The sequence below is a fragment of the Lathamus discolor genome, chromosome 15, assembly GCF_037157495.1.
Source record: "Lathamus discolor isolate bLatDis1 chromosome 15, bLatDis1.hap1, whole genome shotgun sequence".
Lineage (NCBI taxonomy): Eukaryota > Metazoa > Chordata > Aves > Psittaciformes > Psittacidae > Lathamus > Lathamus discolor.
In genome coordinates, this window is record NC_088898.1 from 4856460 (window position 1) to 4871806 (window position 15347).

General features: G+C 54.6%; 2 protein-coding genes and 1 long non-coding RNA gene across 6 annotated transcripts in view; 2 read left to right on the forward strand and 1 right to left on the reverse strand.

Annotated features, from left to right (window-relative positions):
* RAPGEF1 (Rap guanine nucleotide exchange factor 1) overlaps positions 1 to 10719 on the forward strand; it is an 83478-nt gene extending 72759 nt beyond the window's left edge. For all 3 annotated transcript variants that reach the window (XM_065695727.1, XM_065695728.1, XM_065695729.1), the window contains 11 exons: positions 757 to 832; positions 3844 to 3928; positions 5251 to 5343; positions 5685 to 5870; positions 6027 to 6111; positions 6339 to 6433; positions 6908 to 6986; positions 7130 to 7231; positions 7597 to 7694; positions 8740 to 8868; positions 9739 to 10719. In XM_065695727.1, coding sequence (XP_065551799.1) covers positions 757 to 832; positions 3844 to 3928; positions 5251 to 5343; positions 5685 to 5870; positions 6027 to 6111; positions 6339 to 6433; positions 6908 to 6986; positions 7130 to 7231; positions 7597 to 7694; positions 8740 to 8868; positions 9739 to 9889 — 1179 coding nt within the window. In that variant the 3' untranslated portion in view covers positions 9890 to 10719. The remainder of the gene's footprint in view (positions 1 to 756; positions 833 to 3843; positions 3929 to 5250; positions 5344 to 5684; positions 5871 to 6026; positions 6112 to 6338; positions 6434 to 6907; positions 6987 to 7129; positions 7232 to 7596; positions 7695 to 8739; positions 8869 to 9738) is intronic.
* A 750-nt stretch (positions 10720 to 11469) lies between these two features.
* LOC136022450 (uncharacterized) lies at positions 11470 to 12680 on the forward strand. Its single transcript, XR_010616170.1, has 2 exons — positions 11470 to 11754; positions 12594 to 12680. It is a non-coding gene; the product is annotated as an uncharacterized LOC136022450 (long non-coding RNA).
* Positions 12681 to 13403: 723 nt separating this feature from the next.
* Positions 13404 to 15338, reverse strand: PRRT1B (proline rich transmembrane protein 1B). Of its 2 annotated transcripts, XM_065695732.1 has the most exons (4): positions 14911 to 15338; positions 14474 to 14753; positions 14216 to 14353; positions 13404 to 14125 (listed from the first exon to the last, which is right to left on the reverse strand). In XM_065695732.1, exons 2-4 carry the CDS (start codon positions 14738 to 14740, stop codon positions 13979 to 13981), a joined length of 552 nt encoding a protein of 183 aa, XP_065551804.1. In that variant the 5' UTR covers positions 14741 to 14753; positions 14911 to 15338; the 3' UTR covers positions 13404 to 13978. The 2 variants fall into 2 exon arrangements, with proteins under 2 accessions (XP_065551804.1, XP_065551803.1); XM_065695731.1 differs by having other exon boundaries at positions 14216 to 14753; positions 14911 to 15335.
* Positions 15339 to 15347: the final 9 nt, after the last annotated feature.

The following is a 15347-nucleotide window of genomic DNA, read 5'->3' on the forward strand; positions in this document are numbered from 1 at the left end:
AAAAACAATTAAAAATTAGTGATTTCTGAACATTTGGGCTAGCAGATCTGTCAGCCCTTCTTTTTTTCTCTCCCTTATGGTCTGTATGTTTGAAACACTATAGAACTGCCACCACGAGCTGCTTCCTGCAGCGTGGGAGCTGCTGGCTGAGTGATAGATCAGTTTCGCGTATTTTAGTTGTGAATTACAGTAGCTAGAAGAAAGATGCTTTTAGAGAGCAGAAAGGCAGGGGTCAAGCCATTATCAGGGCTGTTTTCTGCTCCTGGTTATTGGATCACTTCAGGTGACCTCCAGCCAAATAGTTCCAAATTAGGGAATTAACTAGCTAGGTTTTGATGTTCCAGGAGCATGAAAGTTGAATGCATGACCCCTCACCCCACAGCCTCTGGGGTACGTGATCCTGCACTTTGAGACAGTTCACACGGTGTTACTGCTCCGTTAATGGTCTTTTGGGAGCGTTTGGGAGTCTGGGACATTTCTGTTCACTCTTCTGTGGACAGAAGGTTCAGCTTTCACTGAGCTTCACAGCCTGGCCTTGAGAGACTTGAGTGAGGATCAGCCCAGATCCTCATATAGGGACACCATATGCTTTATTCAAATTCCAGGATTAGCCCAGCATTGAAGACCATGCCCCAGCTTGCACTGCAGGCAGTGCCAGGAACATTGTATGCTCTGCCAGTTTTTGCTGAGCTTGAACCCCAGAGATGGTAAACCAGAGCTTGGGCCATGCCTAACGTGTTCCTGTTCTCATTGCAGGGAGATGATGGGCCAGATGTTCGTGGTGGATCTGGAGACATTTTGTTGGTGCATGCAACAGAGACCGACAGGAAAGGTACAGTGGGTGCACCAAAGGGCTGAGGAGCACAGCCTGGTGTGGCCTTATGCTGCTTGTCTTCTGCAGCATGTGCAGTCATGCTATGGCTGGGCCAGGGTGGAGAGGACTGGGTTTGTGAGCTAGGGAAGGGAGGGATGTGCTTATCTCTGGTGAAATGGAGGTAAGCTGGATAAGCGCCTGTTCCATTTAGCAGCAGGGATGGTATTAACTCCTCATAGCCCTTGCCCAGATCCACAAAGGCGAGGCGCACCAGTGGAGCTGGTGACAGTGTTGTGTTGGTGTCTCTGTAGCTGCCAAGGTAGGCCACTGTCTTCTCCAACAGCAAATGTGACCAGCCTGTTGTGGTATGGATCCTGCTTTCAGAGTGCTCCTTACCCTTTGAACTTCAGGGCAGTGGTGGTGTAGGAGGTGCTGGAGTAACTGTTGTATCAAAGTAGGAAAGGAAGATGTTGGTTTGGGTTTAATTCAATACCCATGGGCACTGGGCAAGCTGTTCAGGTGCTGGTCTTCTGACACCCCTTATTTTCAACTTAACATGTCCTAGTCCAACTCTCTACCACTTGCATGCTGATAGCCACCCAGAGCAGTTCAGAGAGGGGATCCATAGTACAGGGAAGGAGATGTGGGGGAAGAAAAGGGAGTTTAGCAACCCTTATCTCTAGATTGATAAAAAACCCACTTTATCTCTCCAAACCCAGTCACCACCCTCATAAAGCAGCTCCTTTCCAAGACCTGTGGCAAATGCAGCCTTTGCAGTCTTTCCAGAGAGTGATTTTGACCCTGCCAAACACATTTGTGCTGAGGCCTTAACCAGAATTGATCTCCTTATCTCCTGGGATGCAAGGAACCCACTGAACCACTCAGCGCTCGTATTTCAGAGGTTTGATAGCCAAAGGGGAGATATCTTTCATGTGCATTTTTAAATGGCAGGGTTTTTACTGTAGCATAAGGTGCTTGCAATTACTTACCAGCACCATTCAGCTAGGAAGAAAATCCTTCCCCTGACAGTAATTTTTCCCTATTTACATCAGGCATTGAATCCAAGCAGAAAGGACCAAAGTTAGGAACATACGAGAGAGGAGGAGGCAATTGACTGCATGAAGGGTAGATAGGTGTCTTTTTAAAAGCAGTCTAAATGAGATGGTGGGAATACCCCTTATAAAAGTGCTGAAACTGGAATAGAGAAGCTTTGATTTATTCTTGCTTGTTCTCCAGAACAAGGAGAACAAGGACAGGGAGAGTGGCTGGGTGGAGGGAGCTCAGAATAGTCACAGAGCTTGGCCCCACAGGCTCTGCCAAGCCGCTGAGCTGAATGGAGCATGAAGGAATTCGTGCTATGCTAACCCAGTGTTTGGGTGACTGAGAGGGTTAATGAATTAAGCTTACAATGAGAGGAATTCAGGGCTTGTAAATCAATCAGCCAAACGGCACAGAGGGGTATAGTTAAGAGGCTTTCCTTTAAGGATGAATTTCTTGGCAGCTTCAAGTGCCAGAGCAGACCAGCTGTATTACCTCACGTTGCCTTTTGGGCAGATGGGAACCCAGAATAAATGTAACTCCACGCCCTGTTGCATGATGCTTCTTGTCCATTCGAATTTTCTAAAAAAGCTAAATGCAATAAGGGATAAAGAGAGACTTGTGGTCTTTAGGAATAAAATCCATGGTCACTGAAGTGCTCGCAGCCACGCGTGCTTGCTGTGAATGCAGGATTACAGCTGGATGAGGCTGGGGACTCACCCCTCCCATGACCACCCAGCCTCGGGCTTTAGAGCTTATGTCTGATTGTCTCTCACCAAAAGGCAGCAGAGCTTTCTGATTTAAGAGCAGGAGGAAGCAACGTCTCCATGAGGCTCCTGCCAAGAGAAACACTGCAGGTAGAGAGGCACAACCGTCACACCATGCCCTGCTCTTTCCCACCCTCCATGCGCAATGGATGGATGTTACAGCATGTGGGTGTGGAGTGATCCCTGTCCTGGCTGAAACAAGCTTTACCTGCACAGCCTAGCCTGGGCAGGCACAGCAGAAGCCTTTTCTCCCTGTCTGCACTAACAGTGCTCTGCCAGGGTTGCAGTGCACTGAGGCAGTGCCATCCCTCTGCACATGCTGCCTGCAGGGCTGCTGGGTTTTATACTGGGGATGATAAGTTTCCACTTTGACTACTGCTGTACACAGTGACCAGGCCTTGCTCAGGACAGCGTGTACTGCAGTCTTGATCTGTAGTCTTCTTTCCCATTTGCAGTTCCTGCTTTTTCAAATCACATCCTTTGTGCCTGTGACAATGGCCAAAACCTTTGTGATTCAGGGGCCTGGAGCACCCACTGCTGCAGATTGATAAACAGAAGTTGACTGCATGCACTGTGTCAGTGTCTGTGTTGTGGCAGGGTTGTGGTCCCGGTAACATCAGTTTTTGCAGCGTAATTTAGTCTTCTTTTGGCTGAAATTAATGTCATATTAGACTGTCCTGGGGCAGTGTCATGGTTTAAACCCAGCCAATAATTTTCTGTAACATAGCAAAGCAGAGGGTCTGCAGCACTGTATCATCGTGTTGAACATGTGCATTCCTGGTCAGGAGGAAAGAGAGACCATGTCCTTCTGCAGGGCCTTGTAAGCAGTAAAGACAGAGAACAAGCCCCCACCTCTCCCCATCAGATCTTCTCCTTAAAGTATCCCCAAGGTCTAAATCACATTTTTCCTTGAACCGTTATTGAACGTGCCTGTCCCACAAGCAGCTGCCCTTCACTGACCCCTTTGGTGGTCACATAAGCGAAGCAGCAAGCCCAGAGTGCTGTAAATGGGAGCCAGGCTGGTGGGATCAGGACAGCTTCACTGTGGCTGTTGTGCCTTAGGGTCCATCTGCTGGTAAGAAACAACAGCACAACATTTCTGCAAAGCCCATTTGTGTCAAAATGCGTCCGTGTCTCCTTCCTGTAAGATTGGATTCAACCCTAAAAGAAGCTCCCTTTTCCTGAAAGCAGGTTTGACTGAGGCTTTCTTGTCTTTCTCTGTAGATCTGGTGCTGTACTGTGAAGCTTTCCTGACTACATACAGGACATTTATTACCCCTGAAGAGCTCATCAAGAAGCTGCAGTACAGATATCCTTTTAAATGAGTGGCAGTTCACCCGCACCAGGCATCAAAGCTGAAGTCATTGTGGAGGGAGATAGTGGCAGGCTTTTCGGTCAAAAGCCTGCTGAGAATGTGGTCAGTAATATGCTTGCTCTGGAGGTATCCCAGGCAGGACTTCCTTCAATGGGAGGTGCTGCTGGGCAGGTCCAGACAGGGTTCCTGAGAGTAGTCTCCTGAGGGCCCTGGCAGGGGAGAAGAGCAGGTCAGATTTTCTGTAATTACTGGGAATTTGGTCATTTGTTTGGGACATCTTTTTCTGGATGGGGATCACGGTGCTTTCTGCCTTCCAGAGGGGCCATGGGGATTGTGCGCTTGGGCAGGTGTAGTTCAATAGTAGAGATGACTGAACGATCAAGACCTGTTCCCTCTCTTATTACAAGAAATGCAGCACAGAAGAGAATGTCCTCTTGGCCTCCCAGTTCTGAACTGAGCTTGTAACTGCTAACAAGGCAAAGGCTCCTACGTGGCAGGGTGAGCATTAGCATTTCAGGCTGAGTATGGAGAAAGCTTCTTGTGGAGCACCCTGTCTGCAGTTCCTTCACCTCGGCTCTGTTCCCTTGGCTCCCTTCACTGTCAGCTGAGCAGGTCAGTGTCTGGTTCATGCTGTGTAAGAGCCTCGTGGGCTTTGGTCCTGTCACACCTCGAAGGGAGCCTGACGTCACCCTGTCCTGTGTTGCAGCTCATCACTGCCATCTGCAGCAGAGCTGCTGCTCCCTGTGCTCCTGCTCAGATCAGCACGGCCAAGGACACAGCAAACCTTACTGCAGAGCAATTGTCACTGAAAATACTGTCTGGGGCATTCCTGCAGACCCTTGTCAATACTTGACTTACTGATAACCTTTTTCCCTTTGTCCATCTGGCAGAAGCTTTTTCAACCTGTGCTGTCTCCCCTGCCATCATTCTCCTTGCAGCAAATTGGGCAGTAAGGAAGGTAGAGGTGACATCTGAGTTCTGTTGGGACCAGATGTCACAGACCAGTGGGGGAGATCTCAGTAGAGGAGTGCTGCTCATTACATTCCACCTTAGAGAGAACAGTTTCAGAGAACATCTGCTCTTCTAGCATCGGTTCTGTGAGGTGTAGGTACCTCCTCACACAGCTGCTACCTGCAGCTGGAGGCAGCTTAATGCCATCTTCATTATAGCCTCATCAGTGTCCCTTATCTTCTGGAAAGTGAGCACCAGTTTCAGTCGAGACAGAACAGTGCTATTCTGATGTTCCTCAAGGCAGCTGTTACCTGCACTGATGCTGGTTTCACCACATTAAGTTGATTCTTTAATTTGCAACCAACATATGAGAAGTTTTGCCACTTCCCAGACACGTTTAAGAAGCGAGTCAGTAAGAACACCTTCTTCGTGCTGGTGCGAGTGGTGGATGAGCTGTGGTGAGTTGCCTTCTTTGTTTCGGGGTGGGAGATGTGGGGTCAGTACCGACAAGGACGTCTGGCAGTTACGAAAATGTGGTTTTAAACTTCATCTAATGGCAGCTGAAATCCCCTACCCTGACCAGTGAGACACTTCTAGTGCTGAACCCTCTTGTTGGAAGAGCAGGTTCTCGGTGTGTTCTAAATGGATCAGTTTTAAAATAACCAGTAAAAGGGGAATCTCTGGAAGAGCTGGGAAGAGAAGGAATTTCAGTCAGTTCTGCTTGTAGGAAAGAGCAACAAGACTCAGTACAAACACTGTAGCTCTGATGCCTTACCTGGGTTTTCCATCTTTCTCTCAGCTTAGTGGAGTTGACAGAAGAAATCCTCAAGCTGCTGATGGACCTGGTCTTCAGGCTGGTGTGCAATGGGGAGCTGAGCCTCGCCAGAGTGCTGCGCAAAAACATCCTGGATAAAGTGGATCAGAAGAAAATGCTGAGCTACACCAATTCCATCAAACCTCTTGCAGCCCGTGGGGTGGCAGCCAGGTGAGGGAAGATGCACGTGACCGTACCTTGGTTCTTTGAGAGACAGGGTATCCCTTTTCCTGCAGACACAGAAGTTTTCACAGTCGAAACTACAAGAAAGAGAAGAAAACGGGTCACATTTGCTGAGCCTTTATACTGCATCCTTGTTTCCTACAGGCCTGGGACCCTGCATGATTTCCACAGTCATGAGATAGCTGAGCAGCTGACCCTCCTAGATGCTGAACTTTTCTATAAAATCGAGGTACAGAGCTGAGGATGGGGTAAGGGTGGTGGGAGGGATCCAGACATGTACCCTCTGCCATCTCTGGTATTCTCTGCCTGTTCCCCAAGCACACTTGTTGGGTTGTAGGAGACAGCTGGACTTGTGTCAGCAAGTGGCTCTGAACACAGACTGCAACTGGGAATCTTGAGGCAGAAATCCCATTTTAATGTGTGGTATTTTCCCACCCTTGTCTTCTTCCTTGGCAGATCCCAGAAGTTTTGCTTTGGGCGAAGGAGCAAAATGAAGAGAAGAGCCCCAACCTCACACAGTTCACAGAGCACTTTAATAACATGTCCTACTGGTAAGGAGCTCAGAACAACTGTGGCACTGAACTGTGCTTAACCCCCAGGGCCCTATAAATACTCAAAATATTCCTTGAAGAGCTGGGTTCCCTTATTACCGCTGGGATAAGATATATTTTTGGCAGAGAAATAAGTTCAGGGCACTCATCAAAGACCCAAGAGCACACAAGAAAGAAAATCGGGAGGATTGTGGAGGGCAGTGTAACACAGGGGCATTATTGTCAGTACCACTGAGCCCTTCAAACAAACATTGCCCTTGCAAGTAAGTGTGCTCAGCAGAGGGTTATTGTGGTCATCCTAAAAGTTCTTCTCTTTGTTGTGAGTAGAGTGCTCCATTTAATTCGGAGGTGCCATGAACTTTTTTGTGTGGTTGGCCCATGCTTATCAGTTACCAGGTTTTATGAAATGAAACAAGATGGAATCTGAGATCTGCTTATGTGGGTTTATCTGTTCTTTTCTGTCTGTTCTTCCAGGGTCCGGTCAATAATTATGCTACAAGAGAAAGCCCAAGACCGAGAGAGGCTGCTCCTTAAATTTATAAAGATTATGAAGGTATCGGCTTGGTTCTTGCTGTGAATCGCACACATTGCTTCTTAAAGGAGCAGGGGAGTGGGACCTTGGGGCTGGTAGAGCTGCTTGATGCTAGAAGGGTTTTCAGATCTCTAGAGTAACTGGAATATTCTCCTTCTTCACAGCACTTACGAAAGCTGAATAATTTTAATTCCTATCTGGCCATTCTTTCTGCACTGGATTCTGCACCTATCCGAAGGCTGGAGTGGCAGAAGCAAACCTCAGAGGTGAGCAGCAGTGAGGGCTGTTATCTCCAGGAGGGAACTTACAGTGCATGACAGCTGGGTGGGTTTAACAGCTCAGCATCAACAAGGGGTGGAGGGATGGTGGATAACCGCTCTCCAGTGGGTATAATGCTATGTGCTGGGAGCCTGAAGTGTGACTGAGTGAGAACAGCCTCCTCCGCCCTGCAAATTGAAGGCTTGGCGAGGTTGAAGGCAGTGAGGCTCTGTCCATACATACTTGGGGTCAGGCTGAGTAAATCAGTTGGAGGTGTTTGAGGGATGGCATGAGCTCCCTGGTGCCCTGGGGAGGGGTTACAAGGAAAATGGGCTTACAGTAGTGGTGTCACTGTGGGCTTTGTGTCCTGCAGGGCCTGGCTGAGTACTGCACGCTGATTGACAGCTCCTCGTCCTTCCGCGCCTACCGAGCAGCTCTGGCTGATGTGGAGCCTCCCTGCATACCTTACCTGTGAGTTGGGAGTTTCTTCTTCCCTTTGCTATTACATCTGCCTGTTAAATGAGTTCCTTCAAGGATTTCTCAGCAGCTTCTGCTCAGCTTGGCACTTGCCTTTTGCCCTGCACCTACAATAAGATGGCAGTGGGCCGTATCAACCCACATGCCCTCTCTGGAGCAATTTGTCCTGTAGCATAGGAAGGCAGGCTGGCAGCTATCTTTTTGTGAATTGACTGTGGCAAAGGCAGGATCAAGTGCCTGGGTCTTTAGGTGATGCTTTTTAAATGTATTTTCTTTGAGATCTTTGTGCAGAAAGATAGATTTTTATCAGGAGTTGCAATGGATCCCACAGCAGATACCAGGTTCTGCAACAGCTCTGGTTCTGCTGACTGCAAGAGCTGGTAAATGAGGAGTCTGCCTTGTCAAACATGCTACTTTGTGGTGTTTCTAGATGAAAGGTTAAAGCCATTGCACTTCTTTGTAAGAGCCTTCTGATCTAGATAACAGATTTGCTCTGGGTTTGCACCAGTAAAACTTCTCCTGGTCTTGCTTTCTTCCATGGAAAGAGTTCTGTGGGGAGAGGCTGCACAGGAACACAGCATCTCATCTGGCTGGGACCACAGCAGGACCCTGCAGAGACTTAGCAGAGTAGGGGAGGCGGGAGGAGGAAGGGAGCACAGACCCCCTTGCCAGGGAAACCCTCTTGCTTAAAACTGGAGGGAAGGTTTAGCCCCTGGCAGGAACTTCCCATTGCAACCTTCTTCCAGCTGGGTCTTCTCTCCACTGGGAGTGAAAGAACAACCTCAGCACCCTTAGCGTGACCATGGGTGCCTTGGGGGTCCCTCAGCTGTGTGTGGTGGGCACCTTGCACCTGAACACCTTTGGATCTGCTGCTGGGGAACATTTCCCTCTGGTTCAGAGTTGCTGTGCTGCCGGTGGCAGCAGCAGGAGGCTGTTAGATTGCATCTGGCTGCCCTTAGCCTGGCGTCCTGCCCCTGTGTGACTAACCTCTCCACTTGTTTGCCTACTCCCTGGCCTGCTGCCCCTTTCTCTCTTTCAGAGGCCTGATTCTGCAGGACCTGACCTTTGTTCATCTGGGAAACCCTGATTACATTGACAGCAAAGTGAACTTTTCCAAGCGCTGGCAGCAGTTTAACATCCTGGACAGCATGAGGTGCTTCCAACAAGTGTAAGTGCCGCAGCAGTGGGGGTCAGAACTGGCTTTGAAAGCACCATGGTGGGGACTGGGGCGGGGGCATGGGAGCCACTGTGCAAGGGGAAGGGAGTCTGAAACCAAAGCATTGTGATGGAGGTGTAAGGAGACCTGGGAAAGACCGGGCTCTGGTCACAGCCTCAGTACCGACAAGGACATCTGGCAGTTATGAAAATGTGGTTTTAAACTTCATCTAATGGCAGCTGAAATCCCCTACCCTGACCAGTGAGACACTTCTAGTGCTGAACCCTCTTGTTGGAAGAGCAGGTTCTCGGTGTGTTCTAAATGGATCAGTTTTAAAATAACCAGTAAAAGGGGAATCTCTGGAAGAGCTGGGAAGAGGAGGAATTTCAGTCAGTTCTGCTTGTAGGAAAGAGCAACAAGACTCAGTACAAACACTGTAGCTCTGATGCCTTACCTGGGTTTTCCATCTTTCTCTCTTTTTCATCTTCCCTCTCTGTGTTGAATATGACTAAAGGCTATGAAGACGTTGTTCCTGTATTAGTTCTGAGATCCAGTGCAGTTTTCCCACTACTCTTTCAGACACCAGTTTTTCCTCCGGGTTGACGATTCCTATGTTCTCTAGGCCACGGAGGGTTTTCCCCAGTGCTGTCTTGCAGCAGAGGCAGCAGATCTAACTGCTCATTTCAGTGTGATGGGGTCTGATTTTCCCCCAGTTCAGCAATGGGCATGATGGCTCTTCCCTTGTTTGGTGTCCCTTTGGAGTGCTGTGCACTGAGCACACAGCGCTGGATGCCCCTAAGGCAGGGTGAGGGGAGCCTGAAGCTGGGAGCGGCCCCTGGGCAGCCCCGTGTTTAACTGCATCCCTCCTCTGTGGTTTTCCAGCCATTACGACATCAAAAGAAACGACGACATCGTGTCCTTCTTCAACGACTTCAGCGACCACTTGGCTGAGGAGGCCCTGTGGGAGCTGTCCCTCAAAATCAAACCTCGGAACATCACGAGGCGGAAAACAGACCGGGAAGAGAAAACCTAGGAGGAGGGGTTGTGCGAGCGAGGAGAATTGCTCCGCAGGCGCCCCGAGGGCAGCTACGAGACTGGAGTTCAATGTTTGTACCTGTTACTGGATGATGCACCCTCCCTCCCCGCTGGGGGGGTGAACGTCGGGCGCTCGCAGCAGGCAAGAGGTGACCGGGGCGCGCCGTGGGCCGCGCAGGGCAGGGATCAGCCGGTGCTCGCTGCACTCACCCTCCTCCTCCTCCTCCTCCCGTCCCTCTGTGCCATGAATCAGCTTTAAACCCGGGGAGAGAGCTTTGTGGAAGGAGGGTCCCATGCAGGTGTGTTACTGGTTTGCTGGCTGATTGCATCCGGGAATACCCAGGCTTTTGTTTTCATCCACAAAGGAGGGTTGGCAAGAGCTCAGCACCCACAGACTTGTCTCCCGAGTGGGGTCAGCAGCGGTGGAAGCTGAGGGTTTGAGTCTCCCCTGCACCACCACCACCTTGAAAGGTGTTCGTCCATAGGAGATGAGGATGGAAGAGGCTCCCGCTGCCTGCCAGAGGAGCTCTGCTTTCAGAGAGCTGCTTGTGTTTACAGGGGTCTATGGTTTACCCCAGGTCTCTGGCGCCTTCTTCATCGGAGGAAGGCACCGGTCGTAGATAGGGAAGAGGCACTGAAAATGGGCCATCTCCAGCCATCGTATCCCCCTCCTCCTCTCAGATCTCGTTATTTAAGCAACGGTGACCCCTCCGAACCCTGGAAACACGGACTACCGAGGTACTGCGGTTCACTCCCCCGTGGACCCGTACCTTCTAGCGATGGTACTAGCTTTTGCACAGTAAACGCTGTAGAATACGAGACTGTAAATATTAGTGTTTAGAATCCTTTGGGGATTTTTCTTTTTGATGCATGTCTGAATACCGACGAGTTTATAGGAAAAAGAAGTGCGAACCAGTATGTACAGAACTCCCCACCAGTGACAACGTTGTTCCAAGTGCTGGAAGAAAGGAGGCTCGGGGCGGGTGCAGGAGCCAGGCATCGGGGCAAGCGGGATGGTTCCGGGGTTGGGAATGGAAGCGGGAAGGAGCCCTGTGCCTGGCTGAGCCCCGTCCCCTGCACCCCGCTCCTCTCCTCTCACTGTTGCCAAACGTGTGTCTGCCCTTTGTGCTCTGCTTTGTTCTCAGCGCTTTGGCAGGAGCCCCAGCAGGTCCCCATCACCCCCAGCCCAGCATGGAAGAGCAAAGGGGGGGGTCTCATTTCCCACACACGCAGCGTTAGCCCCAATCTGTTTGGTGTGCCTTATTCAGCCCCTCTGTCCCCTCTCTGTGTCCCCCCGCCCAGGTTATCCTCTCCAGTCAGGCCATTTCGCGCCCCTCCTCTCTCCTCACCCCATGGTTCACAGCGTGGATGGTGGATTTAACTGTACCCTGGAGGTTTTAGCAGCCTTGTGAAGCCTTTCTTAGCATCGTGTGGTCTGGTTTTTAGAGTTCTGTCTTAAAATCCTGTGGCTTCAGGGCAGCAGCTGGCAGTGGGGTGCTTCACAGAGCATCGATGGGGTGTTTCACAGAGCATCGATGGGGTGTTTCACAGAGCATCGGATGGGTGCTTCTCAGAGCATCGGATGGGTGCTTCTCAGAGCATCGGATGGGTGCTTCTCAGAGCATCCTTAACTTACTTCTCAACAGCAGCTCTGTGTTTGCTGAAGTTTCTTGTTTACTCTGGGTGAATCAGAGGCCCAAGCACTTCCTTCTGCAGATTGCAAAGTCTCAGCTGGACGGCAGCTCTGCCTGGACCGACAGCAGCATTGCCCTGTCCGTGGGATTGCACCAGCTCCATCATTTTCCAGCAGCCGAATGCCAAGGCACAGGGAGACCCCCGTTTGCCTGTGGGGGCATCTTCTAGGTGAGGAGAGCGTGGGGCCCAGCTCCAGCTCCTGCTGTGCATGGCCAGGACGGGAGGAGCGGGGATGTTCCTGCGCTGAAACGCGACTTCTGAGCCAGCGCACATCCGAACGGTTCCTTCCGTGGCACTGAGGGCACCGGAGCCGTTTGTGTCCAGCCGAGGCTTTGCAGTCCCCAGAGGCTTCCCGGCCTCGCACGCAGGAGGCGATGCCGGTGCTTGCCTTTGTCAATCAGGTTTTACAGCAAGCCCCACACAGCAAACAGAGCCCCAGCCGGCACCGAGCACCTCCTCGGGGCCCCTGTGCTGTGACAGAGCCTGTTTCTAGGGGTGTCGTGTGTGGTGGTGGCACTAAAGCCACAGCCCCATCGCTCTCATACCACCAGTGGGGGGGGTCTCGCTCCCTGCCCTCCACCAGCTCAGCTGCACCATGGGGCTGAGCCCCTTCCCCCCAGCTTTCCATCACCTTTGTCCCCTTTGCCGCTGTCCCCCCAGCCTCAGGCTCACAGGGACCCTAAGGAAGGGTTTGCTCACTCAGAGCCCCCCTCTGTAGGAGCAGCACCCGGGGAGCGCAGAGCAGAGCCCTTTGCTTGGCCATGAGCGTGTTTGTGTCTTGGAAGCAGCATCCTCAAGGGCATCGTCTCTCTTTTTGGGGGGGAAAAGGGGGTCTCCATCCCCTCCCCGCACTGGGCAGGGAGCAGGGGGAGCGACGCCCCCATCAGCAGCCCCCTGCCCCGCTCCCCCCCGCAGCCCATCGGTTGTGTTGTGTATTTACCACTACCCCAGTCCTGATGGTGGCATCTTCCTGCGAACATTTCAGACCTGTAACTTTTATATTACAGACAAATAAACACCGGTGACGAACCCGCCTCACGGTCCTGTTTACAGTGCATGCAGCAGTCTGTGGATTAAAGTGACAATCGAATCCACTCCTGGCGCTGGTGTGGCCTCCTGTTTTCTCATGTGCCCCTCGGGCTTTTCCTCCGCATTTGGCCCTTTTCTCTTTCCCCATAAACCTCGTCCCTACCTCCAAAGGGGCGGCCTTGCCCCAGTGCGTGCCTCACCCTTGGGAGGGGAATCTCCGCTCCTGTCACCTTCCTGCAGGCGCTGGTGTGCCCTGGGTTCAGCTCCCCAGGACACGTGGGTGAGTGCGTGCCCGGCCCATGCAGCAGCCGTGTGCTGGCACCAGGGGCTATAAATAACCGCTGCGGGGTCCGGACGCGCTCCAGCGCTATTCCAGCCCTGGACAGGGTTCGGGATCCCTCTGGAAATCATCGTCAGGAGGATGCGCAGACACTGACCCCGTGCATGTGCCCCCCATCACCAGGGCTGGACCATGGTGCTGTGTTCCACCAGGGAGGCAGAGCTGGATGGGACCATGGGGCCTGTCACATCCCGGGTGCAGGACACACGCACGTCCTGCTCAGCTCAGCTCAGCTCATCGGAGCGGCCTTTGGAAGCTCATCCTCCCCTTGCCCTTCCCTGCAAGCCCCCTCAGGCCTGGGGCTGCTGCAGCCCCGTGTGGGCTCCCCATGCCCGGGTCCTGCGTCTGGAGGAAACCCGGATTTAACCCATCGCAGGGGAATTCACCCGGGTTTGGTGGTGGGCAAAAGCCACGGGATGGAGGGGAAGGTCCTTGCGGAGGAAACAGCTTTGGCTGCAGCCGTGGTTTATTTCAGGCAGGAAGCAGCAGGAAGGTGGCGATGCAGCCTCTGCGCGTGGGATCGGTTTGTGTGCGAGTTACTCGTGCAGTCGCCGCAGCAGCTGAAAGACGGGATTCGGCCTCTCCTCACACCGTTCGTTACCGGGGAGGGTTCGCACACACGCGCTTTGGCTTCGCTGTCACCCTTTGGCCGTTGGCTCCATCTCCAGCCCCAGTCCTACCGGATGCTGCCTCTGCACCAGGTCCTGGTCGGCACCTCCAGGATGCTCTGCGGTGAAGGGGTCCCACATCCTGCAGCAGAGCCTCATCCCGCAGCCGGTGCTGCCGTTCCGACACGGCCGCTTGCTCAGTGCCGGCTCCCGCAGGCACCGGCACCGCTCCGGTTCCTCCTGCCCACGCCACGGTGTGCGGGGCTGAGAGCGGGCAGGCAAAGGCACGCGTGGCTCCGGAGCAGCTGCTCGGCCACAGCAACGCCTCCTGGTCAGCCCTATCCCATGGCAGCGCTGGCGATGCTGCACAGCGTGCCCCAAGGCCGGGCCACGTCCCTGGGCCCTGGGCTCCCCGCTATAGGTACAGGGCCACCAGGACGTAGATGACCCAGCTGATGGAGGCGAACAACCCGAAGAGGAGGCTGAAGAGGACGAGGCACTGGGCCTTCCTGGATGCCGCGTACGCCTGGGCCATGTCCCCGCGGCCGAGCGCAGCCCGGGTCTGGCACAGGGGGAGGAAAGCGGGAGGTGAGCAGAGGCCCCCAGCGCCAGGAGCGGGGTTTGGTGCTCGCGGGGCCCGCACCATCCTTACCTCCTGCGAGTAGCTGAGGGCGCCGAGCCCGGTCAGGAGGCAGCAGAACGCGGTCACCAGCACCGACTCCACCAGGTAGTCCTTGGGCTGCGGCTGCCGGTGGCCGGCGGCCGAGGGCGCCGCGGTGCTCGGTGCCCGCTGTGACACAGGGCAGGGTGTTCGAGCCGCCCGACCCCCGTGTGCCCCCCCCCAAAGCCTGAGACCCCACAGGCCCCGGAGGGGGGGCAAGGGCTGGCAGCGGGCCGGGGGGGGACGTACGGAGGTGCGGGGCGGGAGGCCCTGCGGTAGGAACGGCCCCGGCGGGGACAGACCCGGCCCTGGCAGCGCCGGGAGCGGCGGGCACAGGAGATGCGCGCTCCTGGGGTCCGGGGGGCTGTAGGGGGGGGGGTCCTCCGCGAAGGCCGCGTTGGTCGCTGCCGCCGCCGCCGCCACCACGGGCCCGGCCCCGGGGGGCTCCCCGCAGGGACCGGCGCTGCCGCCGCCCCGCTCCGCTCCCCGGGACCCGACGGGCGCCGCGGTCTCCATGGCACGGGAAAGCCTGCGGGGACGGGGGGGGGTGAGACGGGCTCAGCCCCGGCCCTGCGCGTCCGGACGTGTCCCCCCCGGCCCGGGGCAGGGTCGGGCTGCAGGAGCGGAGCCCCCCCCACTCCCTCCCTTTGTGATCCCCGGTCCCGGCCCCGCGCCTCGGGTCCCACCTGCGGCCGCTCGGCCCCGGCCCCGCCGCGGTCCCCGCGCCCCGCAGGGCCCCGCAGAGGCCGGGTTAATCATTGAGCGCTGCTCGCCGGGGCCGCGCCCGCGCTGGCACCGAGGGGGGGGACGGGGGAGCCTCGACAGCCCGGGGCGGTTACACACGGGGCTGCTCCGCCGGGAGAGGAGGAGGCTGCGCGGGGAGCTCAGAGCGGCTCCCGGTGCCTGAAGGGCCCATAGGGCTGCTGTGGATGGACCCTTCGCCAGGGCCTGCAGCGGCAGGGCAGGGGGTGCCGGGCTCGACCTGAAGCGGGGCAGGTTCACGTTGGACGCAAGGCACAAGCCCCTCCTGGGAGGGTGCCCCGGGGCCGTGCCCGCACGCGCACGGCGCCCAGGGTCCGCGGGGCTGACAGCGAACGCACCCCGCGCCCGTAGCCCCGCCCCC